General features: G+C 38.3%; 6 protein-coding genes across 13 annotated transcripts; 2 read left to right on the top strand and 4 right to left on the bottom strand.

Annotated features, from left to right (window-relative positions):
- The first annotated feature begins 176 nt into the window (after positions 1–176).
- Positions 177–3,270, top strand: LOC110745971 (kinase-interacting family protein). 3 transcript variants are annotated; one of them, XM_021946155.2, is made up of 4 exons: positions 177–335; positions 915–1,001; positions 1,234–1,436; positions 2,200–3,270. In XM_021946155.2, exons 3-4 carry the CDS (start codon positions 1,265–1,267, stop codon positions 3,255–3,257), a joined length of 1,230 nt encoding a protein of 409 aa, XP_021801847.2. In that variant the 5' UTR covers positions 177–335; positions 915–1,001; positions 1,234–1,264; the 3' UTR covers positions 3,258–3,270. The 3 variants fall into 3 exon arrangements, with proteins under 3 accessions (XP_021801847.2, XP_021801856.2, XP_088109616.1); XM_021946164.2 differs by lacking the exon at positions 915–1,001 and having other exon boundaries at positions 180–335; XM_088253490.1 differs by lacking the exons at positions 177–335; positions 915–1,001 and having other exon boundaries at positions 1,122–1,436.
- Positions 3,271–3,746: 476 nt separating this feature from the next.
- LOC110746017 (uncharacterized) lies at positions 3,747–5,923 on the bottom strand. The gene is made up of 5 exons (XM_021946219.2): positions 5,274–5,923; positions 4,984–5,121; positions 4,762–4,878; positions 4,356–4,489; positions 3,747–4,093 (listed from the first exon to the last, which is right to left on the bottom strand). The coding sequence occupies exons 1-4, from the start codon at positions 5,856–5,858 to the stop codon at positions 4,442–4,444; spliced, it is 888 nt and encodes a 295-aa protein (XP_021801911.1). The 5' UTR covers positions 5,859–5,923; the 3' UTR covers positions 3,747–4,093; positions 4,356–4,441.
- Positions 5,924–6,624: 701 nt separating this feature from the next.
- On the bottom strand, positions 6,625–15,045 carry LOC110745899 (transcription regulator NOT2/NOT3/NOT5 family protein). Of its 4 annotated transcripts, none has more exons than XR_002524900.2 (17): positions 14,783–15,045; positions 14,572–14,703; positions 14,316–14,453; positions 13,881–13,931; positions 13,345–13,434; positions 13,119–13,265; positions 12,876–12,986; positions 12,132–12,188; positions 10,723–11,463; positions 10,298–10,465; positions 9,628–9,781; positions 9,165–9,310; positions 8,183–8,461; positions 7,947–8,081; positions 7,672–7,853; positions 6,972–7,094; positions 6,625–6,817 (listed from the first exon to the last, which is right to left on the bottom strand). XR_002524900.2 is itself a non-coding variant. In XM_021946064.2 (16 exons), exons 1-16 carry the CDS (start codon positions 14,873–14,875, stop codon positions 7,028–7,030), a joined length of 2,703 nt encoding a protein of 900 aa, XP_021801756.2. In that variant the 5' UTR covers positions 14,876–15,044; the 3' UTR covers positions 6,970–7,027. The 4 variants fall into 4 exon arrangements, 1 of the variants encoding a protein (XP_021801756.2); XR_002524893.2 differs by having other exon boundaries at positions 9,628–9,793; positions 14,783–15,044; XR_002524903.2 differs by lacking the exon at positions 12,132–12,188 and having other exon boundaries at positions 9,628–9,793; positions 14,783–15,044.
- Positions 15,046–15,327: 282 nt separating this feature from the next.
- LOC110745958 (Rhodanese/Cell cycle control phosphatase superfamily protein) lies at positions 15,328–19,025 on the top strand. Its single transcript, XM_021946131.2, has 7 exons — positions 15,328–15,850; positions 15,943–16,092; positions 16,268–16,430; positions 16,779–16,870; positions 17,452–17,555; positions 17,957–18,229; positions 18,384–19,025. The coding sequence occupies exons 1-7, from the start codon at positions 15,404–15,406 to the stop codon at positions 18,535–18,537; spliced, it is 1,383 nt and encodes a 460-aa protein (XP_021801823.1). The 5' UTR covers positions 15,328–15,403; the 3' UTR covers positions 18,538–19,025.
- A 275-nt stretch (positions 19,026–19,300) lies between these two features.
- On the bottom strand, positions 19,301–20,950 carry LOC110746070 (uncharacterized). 2 transcript variants are annotated; one of them, XM_088253203.1, is made up of 3 exons: positions 20,388–20,950; positions 20,111–20,136; positions 19,301–19,600 (listed from the first exon to the last, which is right to left on the bottom strand). In XM_088253203.1, exon 1 carries the CDS (start codon positions 20,818–20,820, stop codon positions 20,443–20,445), a length of 378 nt encoding a protein of 125 aa, XP_088109329.1. In that variant the 5' UTR covers positions 20,821–20,950; the 3' UTR covers positions 19,301–19,600; positions 20,111–20,136; positions 20,388–20,442. The 2 variants fall into 2 exon arrangements, with proteins under 2 accessions (XP_088109329.1, XP_021801967.1); XM_021946275.2 differs by lacking the exon at positions 20,111–20,136.
- A 616-nt stretch (positions 20,951–21,566) lies between these two features.
- On the bottom strand, positions 21,567–24,534 carry LOC110745983 (uncharacterized protein At4g15970). Of its 2 annotated transcripts, XR_002524909.2 has the most exons (5): positions 23,953–24,533; positions 22,877–23,239; positions 22,307–22,788; positions 21,944–22,035; positions 21,567–21,773 (listed from the first exon to the last, which is right to left on the bottom strand). XR_002524909.2 is itself a non-coding variant. In XM_021946176.2 (4 exons), the coding sequence occupies exons 1-4, from the start codon at positions 24,265–24,267 to the stop codon at positions 22,002–22,004; spliced, it is 1,194 nt and encodes a 397-aa protein (XP_021801868.2). In that variant the 5' UTR covers positions 24,268–24,534; the 3' UTR covers positions 21,943–22,001. The 2 variants fall into 2 exon arrangements, 1 of the variants encoding a protein (XP_021801868.2); XM_021946176.2 differs by lacking the exon at positions 21,567–21,773 and having other exon boundaries at positions 21,943–22,035; positions 23,953–24,534.
- Positions 24,535–25,523: the final 989 nt, after the last annotated feature.

Genomic DNA, 25,523 nt, shown 5'->3' with positions numbered 1-25,523 from the left:
GCCAAAGAGAATTTGAATTGAAATGAGGGAGGAGGATGGGGAGGGGGGGGGGGGGGGGGGGGGGGGTGAGAGAAAACACGTGTCGGACTCTGAGTGGAGAAAGAGAAGAAATGGAAGGAAATAATTGTACTAGTACATTTATTTATTAGAGTACATATAGTAGACTCAGACCACAAGTGTAGTCGTCTAAACACAACAGCCATTCCCTCCTCCTTCGTCTCATTCGTCTCATTCATCTCATTATTTATTTATAACATCATCAAACGTTACTCTGTCTGTTTATTGAGTAAGAGGCTGCTGCTGCTGCTGCTGGGTTTTCCAAATTGGTACAAAAGGTAACTCTTCTCTTGTATTGTCTTGTCTGTTCTGCTTGCTGCTTGGATCATTCTTCTTCTACCATCAAAATATAAACATATATTATTATTATTATTATTCATGTATACGATATGTATGTGCTCCTCTTCCTCTTCCTCTTCCTCTTCCTCTTCAGGATCAGGAACTTGTTATTAATTAAAGCCATTTTCATGTTATTTTTGCTTGGCTAGGTAGCTGCTTCATACTCCCTATTATTAATTATAGCAATTTCAAACTCATCATCATCATAGCTTTAATTTAGCTTCTTTCTGTCAAAACTAACAAACAATTAAGAACTAATCATGGAGCTTAAAAGAAAAGAAAAGAAAAGAAAAAATAATAATGTGCATGGGGAATTGAGTAGTGGGGAGTCCTCATGAGCAAGTAAGTGACTGCTGTTGCAACGCGGTGATGTTCATTGATATCTATGAATAGTTTTGATTTGATGTTTCTCTTTTATTATTATCATTATTTGCATTTCTTGCTTTTCTCGAGATCTGCGCTTTTTGAAATGTCTTCTCCTTCTCTTCTTCGCTTTCTTCGTCTGTTGTACAATACAGGCTACAGGCGACAGGCCAGAAGAAGAAGGGCAAAGCTTTTGTATTCTCACAAGACAAGTCAGAAGAATTAGATAGAAGAAGACAATTGTAGGGTCTCGTATTTAATGCGTTTCACAAACCACTCTTCTATTTCTATTCTCCACTCCTCCCTCCATCCCTCCTAATGATACTGGTCTGATCAATGGTTATGGTAGTAATAATATTAACAAGTATACTGTGTATAATAATAATAATAAATGTATTTGTTCTGTTCATTTGAGTTGTTTTGTGCTTTTCATTTCAAGTTTATTGACCGACTCTCTCTGTCTCTGCTGGTAAGGTAACGTGTTTGGTCATAAGGACAGAGAGATATGAGGACACTGGAGAAACCAATAATGATGTCGGCTTCCATTCACTCAGCTCCAAATCCAAATCCAAATCCAATTCCAAGACGGAGGAGCTTAAGCAGTAGCAGCAGCAGCAATAACAGTTGCACCACCCCCTCCACCGTGAAACCCAAATGGCTTTTGTCCATCCTTGCTGGTACCAACTCTCTCTCTCTCTCTCTCTCTCTTTCTCTTCCTGTTCCTGCATCTGAATCTTAATCTGAATCTGATGATGTGATATGACACTGTGCTGTGCTGTGCTGTGTAATTTGAATTTGAAACTCTGATTTGACGAAAGCTAAGCTACTATAGGCTTTTTCCTTGTCGCACTATATATATAATTGATTTTGTTCATATTCGAGGTAGCGACCTTTCTCTCCTAACGTCGCTTTCAATGCGCATTCCTCCATGCCCTTTTTTCAATTTATTATTACAATTTGCTTTGCTTTGCTGCCAATGATCTGTTTCTTTTCAAATTCGATTTAAACTTGAAGCCTTAAATAATTATAAGAGGGAATCTTCATGGAATGGAAGGATGGATAGTGACATGTCCTTCCTTTTTTCGTTTGGTTTGGTGTTTTCTTCTGCTACAAATAAATAAATAGGCACACTACTAACTTGGATAGGAACATGACTCTCTCTCTCTCTGACCAATGACCATACATTAAATACGCGTCAGCCCCTTCTGCTTTCTTCTATCATTGTGAAATTCAATATCTTTTTTTCCAATTTGGTGCTTATCTCAATTTCTCTCTTCAAACTTCAAACTTCAATTTGGTGCTTATCTCAATAATGGATGTGCTCGTTGGAATTGGAATGCAATTTGAAAATATGGGACATGATGAATAATGGATGTCATTTAAATTTAATTGTAATATTCAAACAAGATTACAATATTTGTAAATGTAATTTTATGTCAGATGTGGAAGAGAAGATGAAGACGTTGGGCTGTAGCAGAGCCTCATCTCAACAAGAGATTGGGGACACCTTCGCAGAACGTGCTGAAGCTTACTACAAAAGACGTCCTCAGCTGCTCTCCCTGCTTCGAGACTTGTACAATTCCTACCTCACCTTATCTGACCGTTACATTCAGACTGTCGCCAAGACTCAGCATCACCTACCACCCTCTTCCCAAATCTCAGTAATAGATAATGACTACTATGACTATGACGACCAAGAAGGGTTTGATGATGATGCTGACTTAAGCCACATTGATTCGGACGTAGAGAGTTCCCTCTCCTTTCAGCAATTGCCTCCAACATTACTCCTCGCTGCTTCTGTTGCTACTCAACATGATGAGACCATGTTGTTTGATTTAGATTCCATCGTTACCGAGATTGTGGTGAAGAATGTCGAATATGATATCTTACTTGATGAGGCCAACATGACGGAGAGGCGATACAAGGATGCATCCAGGAAGATAGAGCTGCAGAAGAGCTTGCTAGAGGTGTTGGAGTCTGAGAGGCTCATCTTACTCAATGAGAATGCCAAGTTGGGGTATAAAGTGGGTGCCTTGGTGGAAGAGAACAAAGCCCTTGCGTCCGAGTCTCTCTTCATCAGGAGGAAGGCCGGCGAGCTGGCTCGGTGTTTGCTCAAGATGAGGGAAGACCAGAGGGTGTGCATGCTTAGCCGTAAAATCGAGGACCTTCAGGGACAGATTTACGGCTTGGAGAAGAGGAACAAGGACTACTATGAGCAACTTGTGAAGAGAGACGAACGATCCTTTCAACTTGTACAAGAAGAAGAAGAGAGTTGCAACATCAACAAGAGCAAGATAAATGGTAATCAGGTGAATTTGGAGGTTTGCTTTCAGATACGGAAGATTAATCGGAGGCTGATCAAGAGAGGAGGTAATAGTAATGGTAGTGGGAAGGAGATTGGCGTCAGAAAGGAGAAGAAGGGTTCTTCTTCTAGTTTGTGGGAACGGGTCAAGAACATGGATTTGTTTCTATGTGGACGTAATCAAAACTCTACGTAACTTAATGGTTGTACCCTGTTGACTTCACTCCATGGTCATTCTAGTAGAGTACTAGCAGCCTAGCATATTAAACTTTTCTCAATAGAGAAACTCGGATACTACATTCTTATGGCGACACTTGGTACCCTAATATCATCCAAATCCAATAGAATCTTATGAGATGATCTCTTGCAATGTCTACATTAAGTTTATAGGGGTAGCAAATTGAACACCATAGGCCCCAAATCATGAATGTATTAAATATTTAATCCCTGAAAAAACTTCTAAGCCTTGAAATGAATTTGCGGAGTTTGAGTTGTGTTTTGGCAACTGTACAGTAGGCAGTAGGACTTGGCGGAACCCCTTCTTTAAACATATTCGATTCCACCACACACTCAAGAGTCGAGATGAAAAAATGACACTTCTGAAACTCGTCGATGAATGTCTCTAAACAATTGGAAATGAGAGCACTATGTAACGTAACGTGTTGTGTAGATTAGAAGATCAGTAGAAATAAACAATGGATACTGATCCTTAGTATAACAAAAGTCTAAGGTTGATTACACGACAACCAAATCAAGTGACATCAGCATAATGTGAGCTCCCCCCACCCACCCTATGACATAGTGCTAGGCTCATGAACCCAAAAAAAACCTTACAACTTTGAATATATACATACTATCATAGCAGTTGCAATTGATTCAAAAGGAAAAAGATAAAAATGCTCCTCCTATAGCAGACCCATTCATCAGTACAATCATCTTCCTCCTTCTCCTTACCACCTTCCTTTAATACAGTGGTACAACCCACACCATCGAGGCCAAAAATGGCTGGACACTTCTCTCAAATTCCAGGAACTGAGATTGGGAAATAGAATTCATGTCTGTGATGTCCTGGTAAGTATAGTGCAGTGAAAGGAACATAGTGTTTTTTTTTTTTTTTTTTTTGGGCTTGTTTCGATTTATTATTGTTTTGAAAAATTATCATTAGTATAACATTCTTAAAATGATTTATTATTAGTATTGCTATTAGTATTTATAAGTTTCCAGTGAAAAAAAGTCTGAAACCTGCAAACAGTTATAGCAAGAAAAACTGATGATGTATGGGTAAAATTTGAACCTGGATAGAAGATGAATAAACACTCTGCCTTTTATCATCAAAGCTCTGTAATTGATTTATAAACAGCTCCAGGCACATTGCAGATCTTAAGGCATATTTCCAGTTGTTAGTTTCTCAAGGTTTGCAATCCGAGCCTGCGTAAATGGTGAGAAAATATGACAGCATTAAAATGTGAAACAATGCAATGCTGATGACATCAAGGATTATTTGACTGTACAGCTGAGCTATGCAGAGATCGTAAAATAAGGAAAGAAGAAACTATTACATGCAACTTCCAAAACACTCCACAAAGAACTATTTAGAGGAGTGACCAACTTTCCCAAGATTAAAACCAAAAGATCAAAATAGAGATATACAGAATCTGAGGTCGGTCATCGAAATTGACTAATAGCTAATACATTTATACCTTGAAAGCTTTGGAACGTCGAAGAGAAGGATCTATCTCTAAAGATGCCATATATGAGTTATGAGCAGAATCAAATTGGTTCAGAGCCAAGAATGCATCACCTTGGCAAATGTAAGCCTGCAAGATGCACATTATGATGAACTTTTATAGGACTTTGAAAGTGAGTAATAAACTTGGTGGAATGAGAAATTAATTAATGAATGAATAAAATAATGAGGGCACCTCAGGATAGAGAGGATTTAGAGCCAAAGCTTGTGCAGCATCTTCAAGAGCCCCGGAATAATTGCCCAATGCCAGTCTTGCAAGGGACCTGTCTTTATACATAATATGGATACCACCAATTGGTTTTAATTCTATAGCCTGCAAGGAAGCAAGGAAGCAAGGAAGCAAGCCATCCACCAATTAATTCAAGGCTCAGTAAATCAAATTTCAAGCACGCAAGCAAGGAAGGAAGGAACAACCAACATGATTAATTAATTAATCATGAAATTAATATTAGTGTTAATAGTAACCTGAGAGAGGAAGAGGTCAGCCTGGGAGAAATTGTTGTTGTGAAGAAGCTCATTCCGAGCCTTGTTTCTCAACGCAAGCGCTTCCAAACTCTTGTTTGCAATTTTTTCAATGTTCTTATTAGCATTAGCACTGTCCGAATTCGAAACACCTCCTCCTCGTCGGCGGCGGCTGAGTAGTACTAGTGCCACGAGGACCTCCACGGCTCGAGCGGTGGTCCCGCAGTGAGAGACAAAAGTGGCGGCAGGCAGCGCGACGAGGTTGGGGCCGGCGCCGCAGCGGCCCAAGCAGCCGGAGGACTTGACGGCGAAGTTGGGGGGAGCGAGAGCGGTGAGGGTGTCAAGGGTTTGAAAGGAACCTTGTCTACGGCAAGTCCGGTTGGTGCACACCCTGATTTCCTCAATCTGGATGTCCTCCTCTGCCTCTGCTGATGAAGAAGAGTGAGAACCGTTGATGGTGGAATTGGTGACGGCGACAATACGGCGTCGTCTAAAATACGATGTGGCGGCAGCGGTGGAGGAGGAGAGGCCGCAGAGGGACTTGTTATTGGATCCGGGACCAGGTAGAGGTAACACCACCACCTCCATTTCTCGCTTCTCGCTTCTCGCTTCTCGCTTCGCTTGGTTTGCTCCCTTGCTTGAACCTTGCCACGTCTCATTCACAGCTTACATTATAATTACCACTTTGACCAACTTACGAGTTTTACTAACTTACTGTGTGCACTGTGCTATGCTGAACCAGTTTCAAATAATTATTCCATGACTTTTATTAGCGATTGTAATCGTCAATTAAGGTCGTTAATTTGGTTGTAACATGGATAAGAAGAACAATTACTCTAACTCGAGTCATTATTCATGAAAGAAAAACCAATATTTTAATTTTAATTTTGTATCGATGGAGATACGATGAATGAACACGCATACAATACGATACGATATGAACAGTTTCAAGCATTCAAAGTTTTAAAACACCAAGATTTAGATTTGGTAATAATAGAAAGGGATAACCGAATACGGTATCATCTTCCCAGTCAATAATTCCCGTTTGATTGATGTCAGTCAATAATTCGAGTGAAGTAATATTATTAAGTTGAACAATTAGTTGCTCTTGCTAGTGGAAAATCAAAGTAAAAGATAGGCTCAGGAAAACAAGTCCAAGTAGAACTCACTCAGCACGTTAAACTGAAAAGAGCTACGACCAAAGCTTAATAACCTAGAAGAAATTAGTGGGGCCCATAGCCCATAGCCCATAGCCCATAGCATAGCACCCTACTAGACCTACTAGTACTAGCAAGCAATTGAGCTTTTGAGCTTTCAACTTTGCCTTCTGCTTTCGTCAATATACATAATGAGCTAAATAAAACAATATGCATTTGTATTTCATTATAGACGGAAAAGACAAAAATAGTGTCCCTTTTACAGTTATAAAAAAAAAAAAGAGGAAAAAGATCAAACACTAGACAGTAGATACCATCAACAACATTAAGCCTAGTAAACCTGTAACCATCAACAAGCTCCCACCACCAATATTCTGACTGTATTATTACCTGCAAACAACAACAACATTTAATAAAGCCTCACGTGTTTCCAGTTCAACTCTCTATGTTACCATAAGGTACCAACCAGGAGCCTAAAATATATACTATGAACGAGACGAGAGGCACATTATATGACAAAAAAGGAAAGTAAAAAATTACAAACCAGGAAGTTGACCATGACATGCTCAATGTGGTAGCATAGCATCCTCTGAACATCTCCTAAACGATAAGTTCATCTTCAAGATAGTTATATTCAAAAGTAAACTCGGTTTTGATCCTTTGACACCTGTACCATATCAAAACATCACATATAACCATCGTTAAATCATTATGTAATTGGAAAAGAGATATTATATCATCAAAGGAAACAGAAATGTCAAGCATAAGCCTGCCTCCCAAATTAAGTGATTGTTTCACTATTCAACTGTGTGTTGTTTGGGAGGATGTGCGTGCATATGCGTTGTGCATGCCAGGAGGATCAGCACCACTCCCTCATGCAAACCAAGCCCCAAAGCCACCAAAATGTAAACAGATTAATGATAATGACTGTCAATCATCAAAGCATCAAAGAGCCAAACAGGGAGAAAATTGAAGCAAATTTTACATCAAAGAGACTCTCCCTGCGCTAGATGCAGACAAAATAACAGCAACCACATGCCTCATAAATGATCTCTCCAATAATAAAATCTTGCTCCTCTTACTCAAATATCTTGAGGCAAAGGGAGGTATGAGTATCTCCACAAGTTGAAATATACATAAGAGCTTCCAAATGAAAACTTGCACCTTAGACTTCACATAAGAACACCAAGTACGAAGAAACACAGAAACTTGAACTTGAAACTTAAGGATCAATAAAATCATACCATCCATGTTGTAGATCATCATTTGCAATATGGAAGTCAAAGTACACATATGTCCCCTGTTCATATTCATCAGTGGCAACTTTTGGCTCCTCGTGTCGTTGAAACCAAGTGTTATATTTCCTGTGGTATCTCCAAGATTGCTTCTTCAACTCTTTGGCCGCCAAATATTGCTGATAAGTGTTCTGCATACAGTAATGCACTTGAGAACAAGTTCATACTTCATAGTGATTGTATTAAAGGACAGCATCAAATGTAAATGAACTTATAAGAAGTACCTGCTGATAGTAAAATGCAAAGAACAGGGTATCAGTGCCGTATGGTTCAAGACCCAAACGTTCCCAGTAGGCAGGATTGTTAACAATAGGTGCTTGTGCTTGGGGGTAGCTAGGAGGAGTTATTGCAGGGTGCCTCTGTAGATGGCAAAAGGAAGGAAGATAAGTATTGAAGAAAAAACTTAAGCTTCATGCACAATAAAAAGGAGATTAAATAGTAAAGATAATTGGGTCCATACTGGAGTGTAGCTCCTTGCACGTTCCGAGTCTTTGGGTTGTGGAAGTTTGTAATAAGCAGCCTCAAGCATCTGCAAATTATACAACTGATCGTGCGTTCCCCCAGAATTAGGAGTTGATCCAGAAAGGTTATCACCAATTGCACCAAGGTCAGAAACACTTCTTCGGCCAATAACACCAAGACTACCGGAAGGTTGATTGGGCTGTAAAGGTTGCCCGGGAGAGAGATCGATATCTCGTGGTACTTGAGCAGGCTCTGTAGAAGAGCCAGAAACTCCAGCCTACAAACACAAAGATTTTACAAGTAAGTCACATTCACCATCCATTCTTCTCCAAATAAATCAGCATGTCCATGATGCACACTGCAATAATCTTACAGAAAAAATATGATTTACACATATCAGAACCAAAACAATGGCCCGATAAAAGAAAAAAGACACCACCAGCGACTCTGATATAATATATGTTCCCAAATGTATTAAATAAATAATATGGGCCCTAAGATTAGACATATCAAGTAAACAATTATATTTAAACACATTATGAGGATTATATTTGAATACAAGTATTGATATTGATTGACCACAATGAAAAGCATGAAATAGTACGTAGAGAAATGCAGAGAGTTATGGAGAACATAAACATTTGTAACTCAACTAAATTAGCCTAAAGACTTGTATAAATATATCGAATAATCATCATTATTTATTGGTAATTTATTATATTTAAGGCATTTTGAAATAAATTAAGTTTGACACAACTTTTTATGCCTATCGTTGTATAGAATCCACTTAGGCAGGCAGTACATATACAGTAGCCACCATGTTCATCTTACCCTGTCTATCCATTGTTTAACAGAATCATATAGTGAATTTTGATAACAATTAACTACCTGACCTATGCAAGAATAATGTATAACTAGTAAAAAATTATATAGTCGGCAAGGACTCATAATATAGTAATCAAGAAAAATATTCAGCATACCAGAGAATCAATTGCATATGAGGCTTTCAAATCATCCTCATTAATTAGATTCTTTACGAGCCCAGAAACCGGAGTAGAGTCCGCAGTTGAATCATCAGGTATATTTTGTTGTTGCTGCTGGTCCTCAACTTTTGGATGACCAACATCTGCATCGCATAAAACAGGAGATTATTCAGTTTCGATCATATTGCACCCACGTACACAGGGCTGCTCAATACAGTCCACTACTTTTTAAATCAGACCCCACGTGTTTGAGTAGTGGGAGTTTGGACAATACACTTTCACTCTTTGTTGGTTATGGACTTTTTATTATTTCAGAAGACATACTTTGCACTTTCTGCATTCAATTCAGAGTTTCAATTCTTGGTGGAAGAAATCAAAGTGTCCTCATGACAAAAAAGCGCCAGTAAATAAAATGAAAATATTTTAACAATAGCGTGAACTGAATAAAGATGGAGATTACCAGCTTCTTTTGGTCCACTCGACATCAATGCCTGTTGGTTAGACTGTTGATGGATAGAATTTAGCTGCTGCTGTAAGGTGGTAGGTGCAACAGTACCAAGACCTGGGGCCTGTACTCCTAGTCCGAGGCCAGCTTGAGAAGATACAGATGAGTTCTGAGAATTAAACTGCGCATATGATCAAATCTCATGTAAAATAATTATTTTGCAACTTTTGTTTTTGTTTTTTGCTTTTGATACCCAGAAATCCACCAATCCGCTTAGTGGACATAGCTTTTAAACTGGGGCCGCCCCTACAATCTTTGGGAGGCAGGAAACACTAACAAATAGCTACACAGGCACCCTTTGGGATTTAGAACCTCAGTCCACATGGAAGCAAACCATGGGCCTGAAACTAACCCCAGGTTGGTCTTTTGCACCAAATAAACATATCTTATTCAGTAATAGAAAATAAATGTTGCTAATTGGATCAACAAACAAAGTGCGACCAACGGGATGTTTCTGGAAAAAAAAAAAAACATAAACCTGTTTCCATGAAAGTATGATATAAATTAGAAGCAATAAACTACAGTAATTGCTCTTTTTCAAATATTGAATTTGTCCACAAGAAGTTCGCGGAATCAGAAGAAAACAGAAGTTCAAAGTTAAATCTACCAAAAAATATATATATACCTGTTGTAAGAGTGGATTTTGCTGCTGTCCAGAAAATTGCTTATGATTTCCACCAGCAAGAGGAGGCATGCCGAGAATGGTACTGTGACCTTGCTGCACTTGTTGGAGCCGCTGCAAAAATTTCTCCCTCTGATCAGGTGCTATTTCAGTTCTTCCACGAAACAACCCCTGATAATTGGTAAGTTCAATTAAAATAGCACCACATTGATCTGGTCAACAAAATTTCTATCCTATGATTCAGTCAAATAAAGATATATAATGGCAAAGCAGCAATACACAAAAATATATTGAATTCTACAAATGGTAGATATGCAAGGAGCTAATTAATCTAGCATTAGACATTGCATCCATATGAGCATAAAAGGGGCAGAGGGAGAAAGACAGAGACAGAGAGGGGAAAAGCTTATTAGTGGAAAGTAACATACCGCTTCGTTCTGGTTTTGGAAGGAACTTCCAGGCCTCCATTGCATGCTAGAGACCATAGAAGGAGAAAATGCTCTGCCAGGAATAGCAGCAGCCTCACCAGCATTACCAGAATCAACTGGAATACTTCCATCACTAGCCTTGGCAGCTTGAGGCAAGATCAATCTGTTACTTAGAGGGGAAACAAGAGGCTGCACTACGCTACTACTCCCAATTCTCTCATCAGCTCCCATTATATTTCTCTTTGTCACATCAGAAACCGAAGGAGCTGCACTAAGAGTACTATTACTAGGCGCTACATTACTAGAACTAAGAGGGATACTAGATGGAATCTGTGCAGAGAGGCCACCTCTACCAACGCCCCTCACAAGCCCAGCATCAGAAAGAGATGGCGATGGTCTACGGCCCGGGAAGCTTGCTAATTCTTCTTCCTTCACAGAAGCGGACAGACTTACAGGAGATGAAGAATTAGAAGCTCCTGCATTCTCTGTGACACCACGAACAGCAATTGGACCTGGAACGGCTGAAACACTTGGTGCACCAGGCAAATTGTGAGATGAAACACTCACAGAGAGAGGACTTGCATGACCCCCAACTGGTGTTGATGCAGGAGAAGAAGCAAGTGCACTACTTTTAGGAGGTGGAGTCCTAGGAATATTATCAACATTACTGTCCTGGGAAACTGTATCTTCAACTGGCTCTTGTACAGAAGTACTCTGCTGAGTAGTGGAAGTAGCTGCGGCCTGGAAAAAAATAATAATTAACCCTTAGTACAGCAGCACCAATTGAGATAAAGCATCTTACAGAAAGAAAGCAGAGGTCATCAACATATCTCCAAGTTCTAACAGATTCTACTGAGGAAACCAGAAGGCAAAGAGACTAGGGTTTAGGGTTCAATTTAAACTTCCTACAAACCAAAGATAACTTAAATTGATTACCAAATTTGATATAAAATCTACTATAAACGAAAGAAAATAAATAAATTAAAAATTAGATAATTCTTTCATGTTTAGTGTTCTATGTCAGCAAGCAAAATGACACTTTATATTAGAAGTGAACCTAATTCCATTAACGATCACCTTAAGTACATGCTAGTCAATCAACTGCACAGTAATTTTTATAGGCAAACACAAGTGCATCTTTGATCAAGAACAGATGACCATGCTCCACCAACTATTGAACCCATCCTATGAGACAAGGATGACACCATGTGATAAAGGTAGCAAAATGTCTACTACAAACACATCTCAACACCATTCTGCACCATTACACAATTTAAGGATGCAATTTTTTTTTTAAAATACAAAATTAAATATGTGAATTTCAGCTTCTTCAACAGAACCCATACAGCTTCAACTCCTCAACACCCTACTCATTACAATAACATTGACTCAAGATTTTGAGGACGTACAGGCATTGGAGATGCGGATACTGCCAAAGAAGTCTTCAAGCCAAGCACAGGTGCACCCTGCCCCCCAAAAAAAAGAAAAATTAAACTGGGTTTTTACGTGCTCATTAATCCTTCGATCTTAGTATATTAAGAAATCAATGACACCTGATGCCAGGAAAAAGATCATGCAATCCAGATCACAAAAGCAACAAAATTCATAAGCAAACAATTGATTTGTAAAGTTAAAGAAACAACTGGGAATAGGCTTAAATTAGTCAACCACAAGTCGCAACTAAGAACTCAGTTAACAGAGGATGAGTCAACATGGCATCTGAACATAAATACTAATGAGAACCTCTATTAGTGTGGAATATGGAAGCCATCTAGTTTCCAGTTTTCTTACACGTCAGGAAAACTTGTATAAAATGAATGACAACACTGAGGTGTAGAAACTATGGTTATTTGAATGGAGCACAAGATCCAAAATTAACTTTCCACAAACCACCGAACAGAAATCTCTGCCGGCATTGCAGAGTTTTGCGATCAAATTCGAGTAATTTGACTTTGCTCTGTACTTAATAAAACAACATGAGCAAACTCTTATACATGATGCCCATAAAAAAAGGCAGTTGGTTAACAATTTCCTTTTTCCACATATCCATTTCAACTGACAAGAGACCTTTCTGAAAAAGTTATGATAAAAAAAAATACAAACTCCAACTGAACATAAGAACCTTAAATTTAAACTGCAAAAAGAAAAATTACCTTGACAAGACCAGGAGGGACGATAGTAACCAGATCTTCAAGGGACTCCACTTTGTCCAATGGTAAGGTGTTGTAAAGCTCATCAACTTCACTAAATTCATCAAAATCCTCCTAAAAATAGCATTTTAAAAAAAGTCTGATAAAGGTAATGCGAAGTACATACATAAGCATGGTGGAGAATGCCATATATGGATTTTTAAGAGATGCTGAAGAAACAAAGGTAAAATGTAAAGCACCAGAAACCTGATTGCGTTCAACATAGTCTTCCAAGAAGTCTTTGACATCATTGACCTGCTCAGGACTCAGTTCATCATTATCCAACAGCCTCAGGATCAGTTCTAACTTCATTATGTGAGCCTTATGCCGAGTAATAGATGTCTCTAGATGGGTCTGCCAGAACAAAGAAACAATGTCAAAGTATTCTGAAAACCCCAACATTTTCTATTGGTGTGTTTTTATTTTCTCCTACCAGTCTGGGTGGTCTGCCCTTCCCTTTCCTGAAAGATAGGCCTTCAATCTCAGCTTCAAAGCTGTCAATCTGAGATTCCAACTCTCCAACCTTCTCAACACAATTGAACTCAAAAGTATTAACTGAATGATAATTTACAATTTCAACTTATAAATTAGACTGCATAAAATGTGATTGAAAGACCATTATTTACAAGTTATAATGAAACAACATACAATTGGGAGTTAAACAATAATTGAACCAAAATAGAACAACATTACAATAAGCTCAATTAGTGGACCAGGCACCAATTTCAACCATCAGCCTATTAAAGAACCCCACTTTTAAAACACCACAACACATGGAAGAAACACAACCATTCAACAGTATTAAGACATAATTAAACATATATCAGACACAAGCCAAACATGAAGCAGGGATGATTAAACTACAAATGCAGCAGACACGTCTTAAAACATATTGCTTTCTCTACTCATGCGCTTTCTAAGGTACATAAATTGGTAAAAATAGACCTTAAGCAAAAGCGTTTCACATACCACATTGTTTATCCAATCCCTTGTCTCAGACTTGGCCTTCTCCCTCGGATCCTATTATTAAGAAGAATGGCGATTAGATAACAACTACTAAATAAATTCTCATAAGGATAAAAGAGCTACAAGGTATAAGCTATAACAAGTACAATAATGATGATTACTATTATTATTATTATGACTACTATTATTACTATTCCTATCATCATTATAGCTATTATGATGATTATTAGTATTACACTAAAATTACATGAAATCAGAGTATGCACCGCTCATTATAAACAAGATGTATAAAGAGTAACTAATTACATTCCAGAAAACAAGATCAACAAATGCAATGAGGAAATAAGCATTTCCACAATGACATGATCAACCGAAAAAATAAGGAATCGATTAAAAATGAGGTGGGAAGAGAAGGAAATGCAAAGGAGTGGCAATTACGGTTTTAGGTTGTTGGCCCAAGCCTTCTTTAGAAAATGCTTTTGTTTTGGTCTCCTTTTCACAAATCTTAAACCTTTCCATTTCACGCTCGATAAGCTTGCGAGCATCCACCAGAGCTTGCTCATAAGAGGCACTGACCTACGTCAACATGTATCAAAATGAATTAATTGTCATGTCCAAAATGATCAAGTACAAGGTAGAAAAGAATTCATAATTGCATATTGAACATAGTTCACACAACTAGTAAGAGAAAGACCTTCTTATCCTTGATTTCGCTGGATTGAATCCAAGTCTTGATTTGGTCCCTGTACCTCTGGAGCTTCTTAATCTCCTTCTTTAGGTCCGCCTCAAACTTTTCCTTCTGGTTCGCATTGTCCGTATCATAAACCTAATCACATTGCACAGAACCCATTAGTCATTTATCAGTTCTGGTTTGCGTTGTCTAAGCAAAAAAACGAGGCACAAACCTTGTTCCATATGCTATCGAAGACATCCACGCCTTCTTGGACCTTCTTGAGAACGCGGTCGATCTCGCCCTGAAGTTTCCGACTCGCCCCCATCCTTTAATTCCCCAATCGAATCGAATCGAATCGAAAAAATCTAATTGCAATACCGTAGGGTTAGGGTTTTTGATTGCTTGCGTGCTCGCTGCGCTCAAACAAGAACAGCAGAATCAATCTATCTAGTTATTTTCTTTCTTTTCTTTTTCTTCGGTCACAAAGCATATCGAGTCATTTTTACTTTTTTTGTTGTTGTTGGATTGAATCATTTTTACTTGCAGCGTAAAGTTAAACCGTATTTAAAAAATAAAAAAATAAAAACTGTACTTATTTATTTATGCCTCTTTTTTTTGGGCCTGGGCCTGACTTGTTCAGCTACGGCTCTTGGCCTCATCTGAATCGGGCCTCCAATTTGGACTGGGCAACCAAGGAAAACCTGCTAAAAAACGACACCGTATAAGTAATGGAATGCTCGCTCTCGTCACAGTCAGTAATTTCAGACTGACGGATTGCTGAAACTGAAAGTAGCTCCTCCAACAGATAAGAGGCTATTAGAGAGAGAGAGAGAGAGAGAGAGAGAGAGAGAAGATGAGAGGGTGTTTTCCGGCGCCGGCGGTTACCTCCGGTGCAGCGAGCTCTACAATGACTCAAATTGTTTTAGGGGGCAGAAGAAAGAAAGATCCTTTTGAATTATCTGTCTGCTCCTCAACCTCAACTTGCTTTGCCTTGTTAATCCATAAGGAGCATAACCAGCAAAGCCAAATTCAAAGACAAAGACAAAGACGAAGAGAATGCGTTTGGTTTTCAGAAAGAAGCAAATGGAAAGGTGGACGTGGTGTGGGAGTCGCTTTACAAGTACAACAGCAACAATGCACCTACGAAAGCAGAGAGGAGAAGGAGTGGGTGGTCGTCAATTTTTACCATTTTGTGTTCATCAAGGACGCAGAGGCAGAGGTGGCCAAGCATCTCTCATTCTTAGAGGGTCGTGACATACGTGGGCGGATTTATGTGAATCAACAAGGGATAAATGCACAGGTATGTATTTTGGTCTTGGTATAAATAAACTATAATGATATTGCTTTGGTTTCCTTTTGTAATCAATCGTTTGTATGAATTTTTATGTGCAGTACAGTGGACCGTCAAGAGATGCGCTTGCATATGTTGAATGGTTAAGAGGGGATGAGAGATTTTCCGACATTCTTGTGCAGATTTCTGCAGCACAGAATGGGCATGCCTTTCCAAAACTCAAGTTGCGCTATAAGCCTTCACTGGTTCAGGCAAGCTCCAATCGCCTTCTTCTTCTTCTTCTTTTTCTTCTACATCTTGTGCTTTCAAATCCTTTCCATTCGCTTTTAAACTTTTTCTTTTTTTCCTTCTTGACTTTTGAATAAATTACAATTTATGTGAGTGAGCTAATGTCTACATCTATTTTCTTTTCACCCCCACGTCCAGTTAGAAGGAGGTATTTCGCATCTTCCTTTGCTGGACCCTTCAATGCGAGCAACACCTCTTACGCCATCCGAATGGCGGAAAAGATTAGAAGCTGTCAATACAACTAGTGAAGCATCAAATAAGGATCTTAAAACGAACCAAATTTTATTGGATGTGAGAAACGGTATTTACTTCCCAGCCTTTTCATTGAAATGATTTTTCCTCATATGCTTTAATCTGGAAATTCTTTTCGATTTTGTGTTCGTGATGGATGGAACAATGCTGTGAATCATATACATTTCTGCTTAACTGTACATTTGAATGGTTCTTGATAGCTAACTTTGTTTAAAATTGGTAGTTTATACAGCACTTCTTATGTTGTTTGACATGTTGCCCTTGATCATGTTTCTGATGCATGTTTAACGGTGAGTGCAATTCCTGTTATTTCTGTAGCCTCTATATAATTCACAGCAATCATGTTCATAATTTCAGCCATAGGAAGTTTGAAGATTTTGTCACTGTTTGTTATCAGGTTATGAGTGGGATATTGGTCATTTTAATGGGGCTCAACGACCCGATGTGGACTGCTTTAGGAGCACTTCTTTTGGGTTATCCCAACCAGAGGTTTGGCCTTATACACTATATTACCAATTGGTGTATTTGGAACTGTAACTTTTGCTATGTGACTTTTAGTTCAATAACATGCTGCATGTGGAGACATTCTGTTTGTAGCCAAGTTGTGATGGTTGGAGTAGTGTTGTTTTAGCCAAAAAACTGTGTAGAAGCATGATTAATAGAGAAAGATCAAGGACTTATTGCTGGCTGAATTGACAGCCAAAAGGTGTAAATGGTTTGACATAAAGTTCTGATGCGCCTTTATCTTAGTCTTAGTATGTCTTTCTCCCATCATTTGATGAAGATCGTTTCTTTGTTATGGGGATTTTAAGATCAGGCAGAATTACAGGTATAAAATTTATAGCCAAGCAACACATTTATTGTAGCCATCTTGTCATTTTCTTACTTCCTCTGCTGTACATAAGTATGTCAACATGAATCTTGCAGCCTCTCCTTTTTTTATATTTATTTATCAGTCCACAGGAATACGAACATTTAGGCATTATTATGTTATGAAAGACACAAGAAACTTCAATTTCTGGTGATGGATGTGAACATACTACTTTCTGTCTCTGTTCATGCTCATTCAGGTCATTGCTGCAGATCCATTAGAAAATGTTGATAAAGAAAAAACTGATATATTGATGTATTGCACTGGAGGTATTCGTTGTGATGTATATTCTACAATTTTAAGGTAACACAACATTTTTTCTACCACCTGTTTTCCTTTACGCAGACCAACCAGGTTAAATTGTACTTGTTTCCGATGCACAATTGAAAAAGTTGTGTGTGTGTTTTCATTTCTTACTGCAAGTGAATATCACCTGCACTACAACAGCTAGTGAATATCATTCAATCTTTGTATTAGTGTGATCAATTCGAAGGCCTGCGTATTGGTCTAGTCATGGTTACTACTTTTCCAATACAATCACTCACCACAGATTTGCTTTGTTAAAGAGTCACCCATTCAACTGCACTGCATGATTAATGAAAAAAGTTGTGAGGGAAGGATAATGTTGCAATGTTGGAAGTAGCTCTTTTTAATTTTTCTTATTTTGGCCATTTATAGGAGTCTAATTTAATTTCATGTGGCAGACAACAGGGCTTTCAAAACTTATACACCTTAAAGGGAGGTGTTTCTCATTATCTGGAGAATGAAGGTCCTGTCCAATGGGTTGGGAATTTGTTTGTATTTGACTCTCGTCTCTCTCTCCCACCGCCTGCCTACAAGCCTGAAGCCATAACTAAACCAAACAGGCATGAAGTTTCCGAGAACAATACATTTGCTCAATGCTATATATGCGGTTTACAAGTCAATGACTTAAGGCATAGAAACTGTGCAAATCTTGACTGCAACTTGCTCTATCTGTACGTTCCTTTTGCCAGCTAATCTTTCTCCCAAAATTTGGAAAGCCAATTTCTGTCCAGAGAAGCCGTTTGGGCTTGGGTGTTGGAGTCTGTCTGTCTACTACTACTAGTTGAAGACTGAATGCTTACTTACATAAGCACGTTTCTGTTTCAGATGCTGTATGAACTGTGTGAAGAATTTAAGAGGATGCTGCTGTTTGGAGTGCACCGGTGCTCCTCGACTTAGACCTGTTCTTCCTGGTTTCCAGAGATATAAAAAGTGGCACACATATCGAGATACAATCTCGCAAAGCAAGTTGACAACTTGATCACTCTCAAATCCCTTGAGGCGGAAACTACATATTCATCATCATCACTTATCCAAACCAGTGCATCTTGTTTGTGCTTCCGTTGACTTCTTGCAAATTGCAATGCAAGGTGGAGCTGTTCCTTGAATTTCCCTTTTATTTTCTTTTCTAGGCTAGCAAATTGCAATATTCAGCTTGCAGCCTTCTCTCTCAATCTCTGCAATCTACATCAGCCTATTATAGGAAAAGACAAGCAGATGCCAAACAGAAAGAGACCAGGACCTAAATTATCTAGGCAGAAGAATAATTCAAAGCTCCTGGTGCTTGCTTGCTTGTATTGTATACCATTTTTGTTCTTTTTTGTGGAATTATGTTCCCTAAATCTTGAAGGGAATTGGCATATTCAAATACTGTAATGTCAACAGTAAAGTGTGACATTATCTAATAACTGAGACAAAAAAAATTATGTCCAGGTACTAACGATGTGCCGGCTCGGTGTTAATATCCCACTGTTTTCATGCTGGGCCTTGCATCATTTGCGTCCTACATTCTGAGATATTTTTCTTTGGCTCCTTTGTCAATTGTATTTTAAAAAGTTGAATATAGTAATATGAAGAGGAGTAGGTACATACAATGCCTACTCTCTAGTCTCTACAGCGATTTTCATTTTAAAAACAATGAGAAAAGAATTTTCCTGAACGATCGATTCTGAATTCATATGCTTTCGATCATCAACCAACTAAACTAATGGCTGCAGACTTTGCATTCATGCGTAGACTAGATCAAGAGCCAAAATTTAAGAGCTTGTGACTAAGTGGCAGTGCGAGTACAATTATAAATGGATCCATTCATGCCTAACTAACATGACAAGGTAAGGTAAAAACAAACAATAAGATTCAGAGCAACAACAAAATAGGCAACCACAAGATGCAGCGACGCCCGCTAATAGAACATATTCAGGGGTACAGTAAGCATGGAGCAATCTTTGAATTAAACGTACAGAACTGAGTACGTTTGGTCAATTATGCAATGGCAGTCTCTAAATAAGAATTCCTGCAAACTCAGCAACTCCACCATGCCGTTCCTGCCATCAATTAAATCAAAATCATGTTAGGAGACAAATGAGCAGCTTACTGTACTTGTGCATGAGCACATACTTCTGGAAGGCAACAAAGAGGGTATGAGACAATTTAGTAACTTGCAACAAAAACAATAAGGAACAAGATGCAACATGATATTGATGTAGGAACGTAACATTAACATCTTTTCAACTACCCCACCAAAACAAGTTTTAACTTTTAACTAGGTTCAGCTGATACTAGATGCTGCAAATTTCTACGAATCTTGTACAAATTAGAAAAAAGTTGTAGTGGGAATCAGGATGAGATGCATGATTGATAGTGATAATAGCCCTCATAACAAATTAAGAGTCAGTTGTTGAGACCTCTAAGCAGAAGATCGGCGGCAGAGCACATGAGCAAATATTATACGCCATGCATATTATGATTATTCTATTGGTACAAAAAAGATAAGAAACATGTAACAATTCAGGAACATTAAAGAGAAAAATGGTTATTTGAAGTGACCAACTTACATAGGTGAGAAGGAAGGCTATAGAATCTTCATAAGGAAATGTGGATCATTTGTTCCAAACAAAAGAAACATTGATCATTCAATTCAAATTCAAAGAAACCAGTAGCAGCTTAAAATAAATGACAACAAAAAGAAACAAATTTCACACAAGTATAACACACAATGAAGCATAATTTCAATAAAACATTAAGAAATACTGAAAGCACATCCCTACCCTAATAATAAATAATTATAAAAATAAAGAATTGAACGAGTAAAAGAAGAAGAAGGGGACGGACCTGGGAATTGGGAAGAAGAAGAAGAATAGGAAACTGATATGTGTGAAATTGATATCTATTTACAGTAGCGGTCGGCTTTCTTCTTGACACGGTCGTCAAGAGCGTCCTCGATGGACTTGTGTGCGACAGATTTGGGATCGTAACCGAACTTCTTGGCCTCGACGGGAAAGAGTTGATCGTACTTCATGCGCTTCGCCGCGTCAATGGTGTAAGTCTCCGGTCCTCCGGCTGCTGCTTCTGCGCCTGCGTCCTCAGGCACCACATCAAGGTCGGTGGGCCCAGTAGAGTTAGGGCCATCGTCGTTAGGATTAAGCTGCTGCTTCTTCTTTTTCTTCTTGTTCTTCTTCTTGTCGATGGCTTTGCTGCGAGTGGCCACACTTCCATCTTTGAAGGTCAGCCTGCCTGCTTTCACTCTCTCGAACGGATCTGACATCCCTTCCTTTGTAATCTTTGATTTGCCCTCTTCTTCTTCTGAGTTATTTATGAACCACTATCCTCCCTCACTCCCTGTTTTCAATTTTCCTTTTCCTATTTCTCTCTCAAGTTTCTAAGCTGGCTAGATGCCCAAATCCCTAAATCCCAAATCCCTTCAAGTCAAGAGTTCTACCACGTGCATGTCACATGCTGATTATTTAAGGCCCAAATAAATACAACTCAGTGGAATAGGCCAGCCCAACATGAACATCATGGAAATCTTTTTTTTTTCAAAGCACGCTCGTTGGTTAGTCAATCAGTCAAATCAACCACTGGATGGACTAATTCTTTTCGTTTAATTTAGGGAAAAATGTGGGGATGGATGGATCATGGATGGATGGACCTGGACCTAATTTCTTTTCAATTCATTTTAGATATATATGTACATTAATATGATACTGCTTAGTGGTTGCCCAAATATTTATTCTCCTGAGTCATGTGGCTTTCAAAACTATATTCCTCCGTATATATATCAATGGGTAATGATAGACTTATTATATTTATATACCGCATTGTCATTATGTACTACTTCTCTAATAGAGACAGAGCCCACTAATACAATATAATCAACCTCTATTATAGGTAGGATTATATTTCCTTTGTTCATGTCGTGTGGTGTGGATATCCGTCTTCATGCAGCTCATATTGTGATTTAAAATACTAATATTGTCTTCCTTTAAAAAAAAAACAAAAAAAAAACTAATATTGTCTAAAACAACTGGAATAAATCCTTATATATTAGTTTGTTTTCATTGTTTTCCGCCAAACAAAATAAAACAAACATACAAACCAAAAAAGTTGTAAAATGACTGATTTTGTAATCGCGTAATTGATTGATTGATGAGCAAGGTGGCATTTCCATAGGTGGCATGGATGGGATTGGGACTTGACAAAACAATCCTTTTCTTCTACCTGAAATATGACAATATATCAAATTATTGTTTGATATAAATAATGCAAACATTATAAAAGTGTTTTCGGACACATCACATGATTCTTGTATACGAGTTAGATGTATTCGAGGCAATTCAATTATAAATAATAATAAAAAATACATATATTTATACACAAGACTTAATTACCTGTAAATTATATGTTACAAAGCTCTACACATCGTAAGGTCAATATTCCCTTCTCTTGTCACGAGTGCTTTCCAAGGCGTTGGAAGGAAGTACTTGGAATCGAATAAAAAGTCAGACAGAAAAACATCAAACCTTCTAGTTCTACATTCTAGAACAAACTGCCAAAAAGTAAATAAAAAGAGAGAAAAGACAAACCGTATGGTTCTAGAAGAAAATGCATAAAAAATGAATTATTTTGCTTTCAATTTCATCACATGGCGTGGGGGGCCCACCCACGATTGACTCCAATGTAAAAGTCTAAAAAAGATATGAAAAAATGGAAAATGTAAACAAAATAATTAATTAGGATCCATAATAAAATACCTGCAATTTTGTGGAACGGTCCATGAAGTATGTGCCGTGGTGGTGGCGTTGGGAGGCAAAGCCATGAACTTTCTCCAAACTTGAAGCAAAATTCTAAGATCATTGACTTTGTTATCGAGACCAACACAGCAATTCGCATGCATGGTACAAACTTTGTTAAAATCGTCACTGGGCTGACAGAAGCCACCGAAGTATTGGGTATCCAAGAACCTCATTTTCAATCCAATACGGGAAATCAAGGGATCCGATTTGATCTTGTTTAGTACGTCCTGGTCATGCATCTTTGGATACGCCTTTCTGGAGAAGTACCAAAACTTATAGAACCAAATTGTGCGCTCATTGGACTTGACATAGGTAAATCCACCGTTGGGCAAATTCTTTATGCTGTAAGAATCACCCTTGAAGAAATCACATGCGATTTGAAAATCCGCATCCGTATAGAATTGTGGGAAGGGATTCCGGAGCCACATTATATCAGTGTCCTGTGCATTGGATGATTGCAAAAGTAAGGAAAAAAATTCAATTTGAATCAGAAAAACACAAAATCAAAGGAGATTAGATTGTTCTCACCGTAAAGACAAAGTTGTAGCCTTTGTGGAGAATTTTGGACATAAATTGGATCCGTCTCCACATCATTTGCAAGTAGTCGGAAGACATAAAATATGCCTCGCTGGTGAAGTTGGCACCTTGAGTGTAGAGCTCGTAACAGTGAGGGTGCAAGGCTAAGCAACGAGCATATGCTTTCTGGTCCAAGCAGATCACTACCAGATGGTTGAGCAGCCATGTCGTGTTGCTTCCGATGTGAAAGCTCTCCAGAAACAGATCAAATATGGAATTGGGTTCGGCCCAAGCATCGTTTAATGTAGTTACCAGAATGGTTCTGTCCTTCATGGATGCATTTTGCAGAACCGCATCCAATACATGGTCGTTGCCCTGCAATTGCAATTGCAATAAAGGATTGGATTTAATCATTTAAACAACCAACCAACCACCCTTCTAAGTGTTGGTAGTGGGAAGGAATTGCATAAGATAAGATGGGCCCATGCTGGGCAGGCCCCAGGGGAGTAAAGCCCGCCACAGTGGACAGCCGGGCATACATGTGTAAAAGCATTATGCCTTTTTGAGTCAAATTCATTGGTTGAAGTTGAATTGAAACAAGTAGCATCCACAAACAAAAAAAAGACAGAGGAAACAAACAACGATATAATCATATATACTAAGAAGAGAAAACTGAAAAGTAAAGAATAATCCAAATGAAGCAAGCATTGATTGAATAATAAAGTTGGGATGGCATGGAATCCATGGATGGATCCAATGAAGATATTAAAATTTATAAAGGCTGGTTTAGTTTGTAATGAAATTACAGCAGCTTTGACCGGAAAAAGAATCCACCAGTGTGCAACTAGTATTTGATTGTCAATTTGTCATGCTCATGTGTGTAAAATAATAATAATAATAATAATAATATGAATCTTCATCACACAACACAAGAAGTAAAAGTAGAGCAGAGCATGCCGGTGTTGGGATTGGGATTTTGACTCCCCCAAAAGAAAAATAAATAAATAAATAAGAATTGGGATCAAGACATGATCCAGAGGAGTTTGAATATTGGAATTTGATTGATGGCAGAAAAGAAGTTGACTTGCCTGAGAAGATGTGGTTCCGGTGTAGTCATATAAGGATATGGGGAGAAATCTGGAAGGAAAGACAGAATTGTAGAAAATAAAGCAAGCCACAGTCATCCCCACAAACAGCAGTGTCATCCTCACAATATTCATCTTCTTCTTCGTCACCAATCCACTGCCACTCCCAATCCCGCAGCTGGATATCATTGGATTCATATTCTGATCAATACTACTAGTTGTATTATTGATAATAATATTGGCCTTGTCGTTGCCGCCAACTTCAGGGTCATGGAAGACTCCTCCTCCTCCTCCGCCGCCTACCGGTGATTTACTCATTCTTACTTACTTGTGGTCGATGTCTCACCTAGAATTATGATTTATGAACTGGAATCTGGAATCTGGAATCTGGAATCTGGATTGGCTAGCCTTCCTCCCTCCTTGTTTTTGCTAATTATGCATCCTTTATATGTTCAAGTCAACTACTGGGTTGCCTGGCTAGAATCGCTTGCCTTCTCTGCCTGCCTGCCTGCCTGCCTTGCGCTATAATATTACTTCATTTTTTTAAACATAAAAACCTCTCTCATAAAGTAAAATAAAAAACAATCTACATATAAAATACCCCCGAGTCGACCCCACTATTTTTTATTATATATAAATGGAAAATCGAAGCGAGCAATCGAAGAGGGAGGGTACTAGGTAAGGTAACTACTAACTGGGGCAGTCCAAACAAACATACCTGTATTTAGTGAAATTTAGACCGTTATAATAATCTAATGACACATCATCAAGTATTTTTTTTACTTTCCTAAACAGATGTTAAGTTTTATTTGTGAGTTTATGCATGATGAAAAAAAGAAAAAATCTATTTTTAACTTGATTGAGTTTGAAGATTAATACAACCACGGTTTTAGGGAGAGGCCATCAATCAGGCAGGAAGAAAGAAGAAGATGACAGAACACACGGAAAAGAAAAAGCAAAACTCTGTAAGTTGACCAGACAACAATGCGAAAGCCAAAAAAATTCCAAACTAACAGAAATAGTTAACATCTGTTTAGAGAAGGAAAAAAAATTGATGATGTGTCATGTTCTAAGGGGTTAGATTGTTATAACGGCCAAGATTTAACGAAATGCGGGTAAATGCGTAGTCTTTAAATGGAGAGACCCGGCATCCTATATAATAATTATAATATTTTAACTTGAATTGAAGCGGACAGACAAAACAAGGCCCTTTCTAAGTAGTGTTTAGGAATTAATACATGTCATGTCCACTAAATGTAAAATCTTTCACACACCAAACAAAAAGCTTTATTCAAAATTTAAAAAATAATAATGAATTTGGAGTTGTAAAAGTTTCTAGAGGAAAGAATTTTCCTGAATTGAGTTAGAGAGGGTTTGGGCAAAGTCAACAGATGGCTGCCTAATAGTCTAATAGATAAACCAAAGACCACCCATTCGTGTTTAACATTTTATGGGGCCTTTTATTATATTATTACTCTTGTTTGTTTTTCCAAAAGACTTGTTATTAGACACGATGATTCGGAAGACGTTGTTGACAAATTTACAAAGAGAGATATTTCGAGGGAGGGAGAGGA

This window comes from Prunus avium, chromosome 5, assembly GCF_965620075.1.
Source record: "Prunus avium chromosome 5, drPruAviu1.hap1.1, whole genome shotgun sequence".
Lineage (NCBI taxonomy): Eukaryota > Viridiplantae > Streptophyta > Magnoliopsida > Rosales > Rosaceae > Prunus > Prunus avium.
The sequence above is the reverse complement of the archived record's forward strand: the minus strand, read 5'-3'. Positions and strand labels throughout refer to the sequence as shown.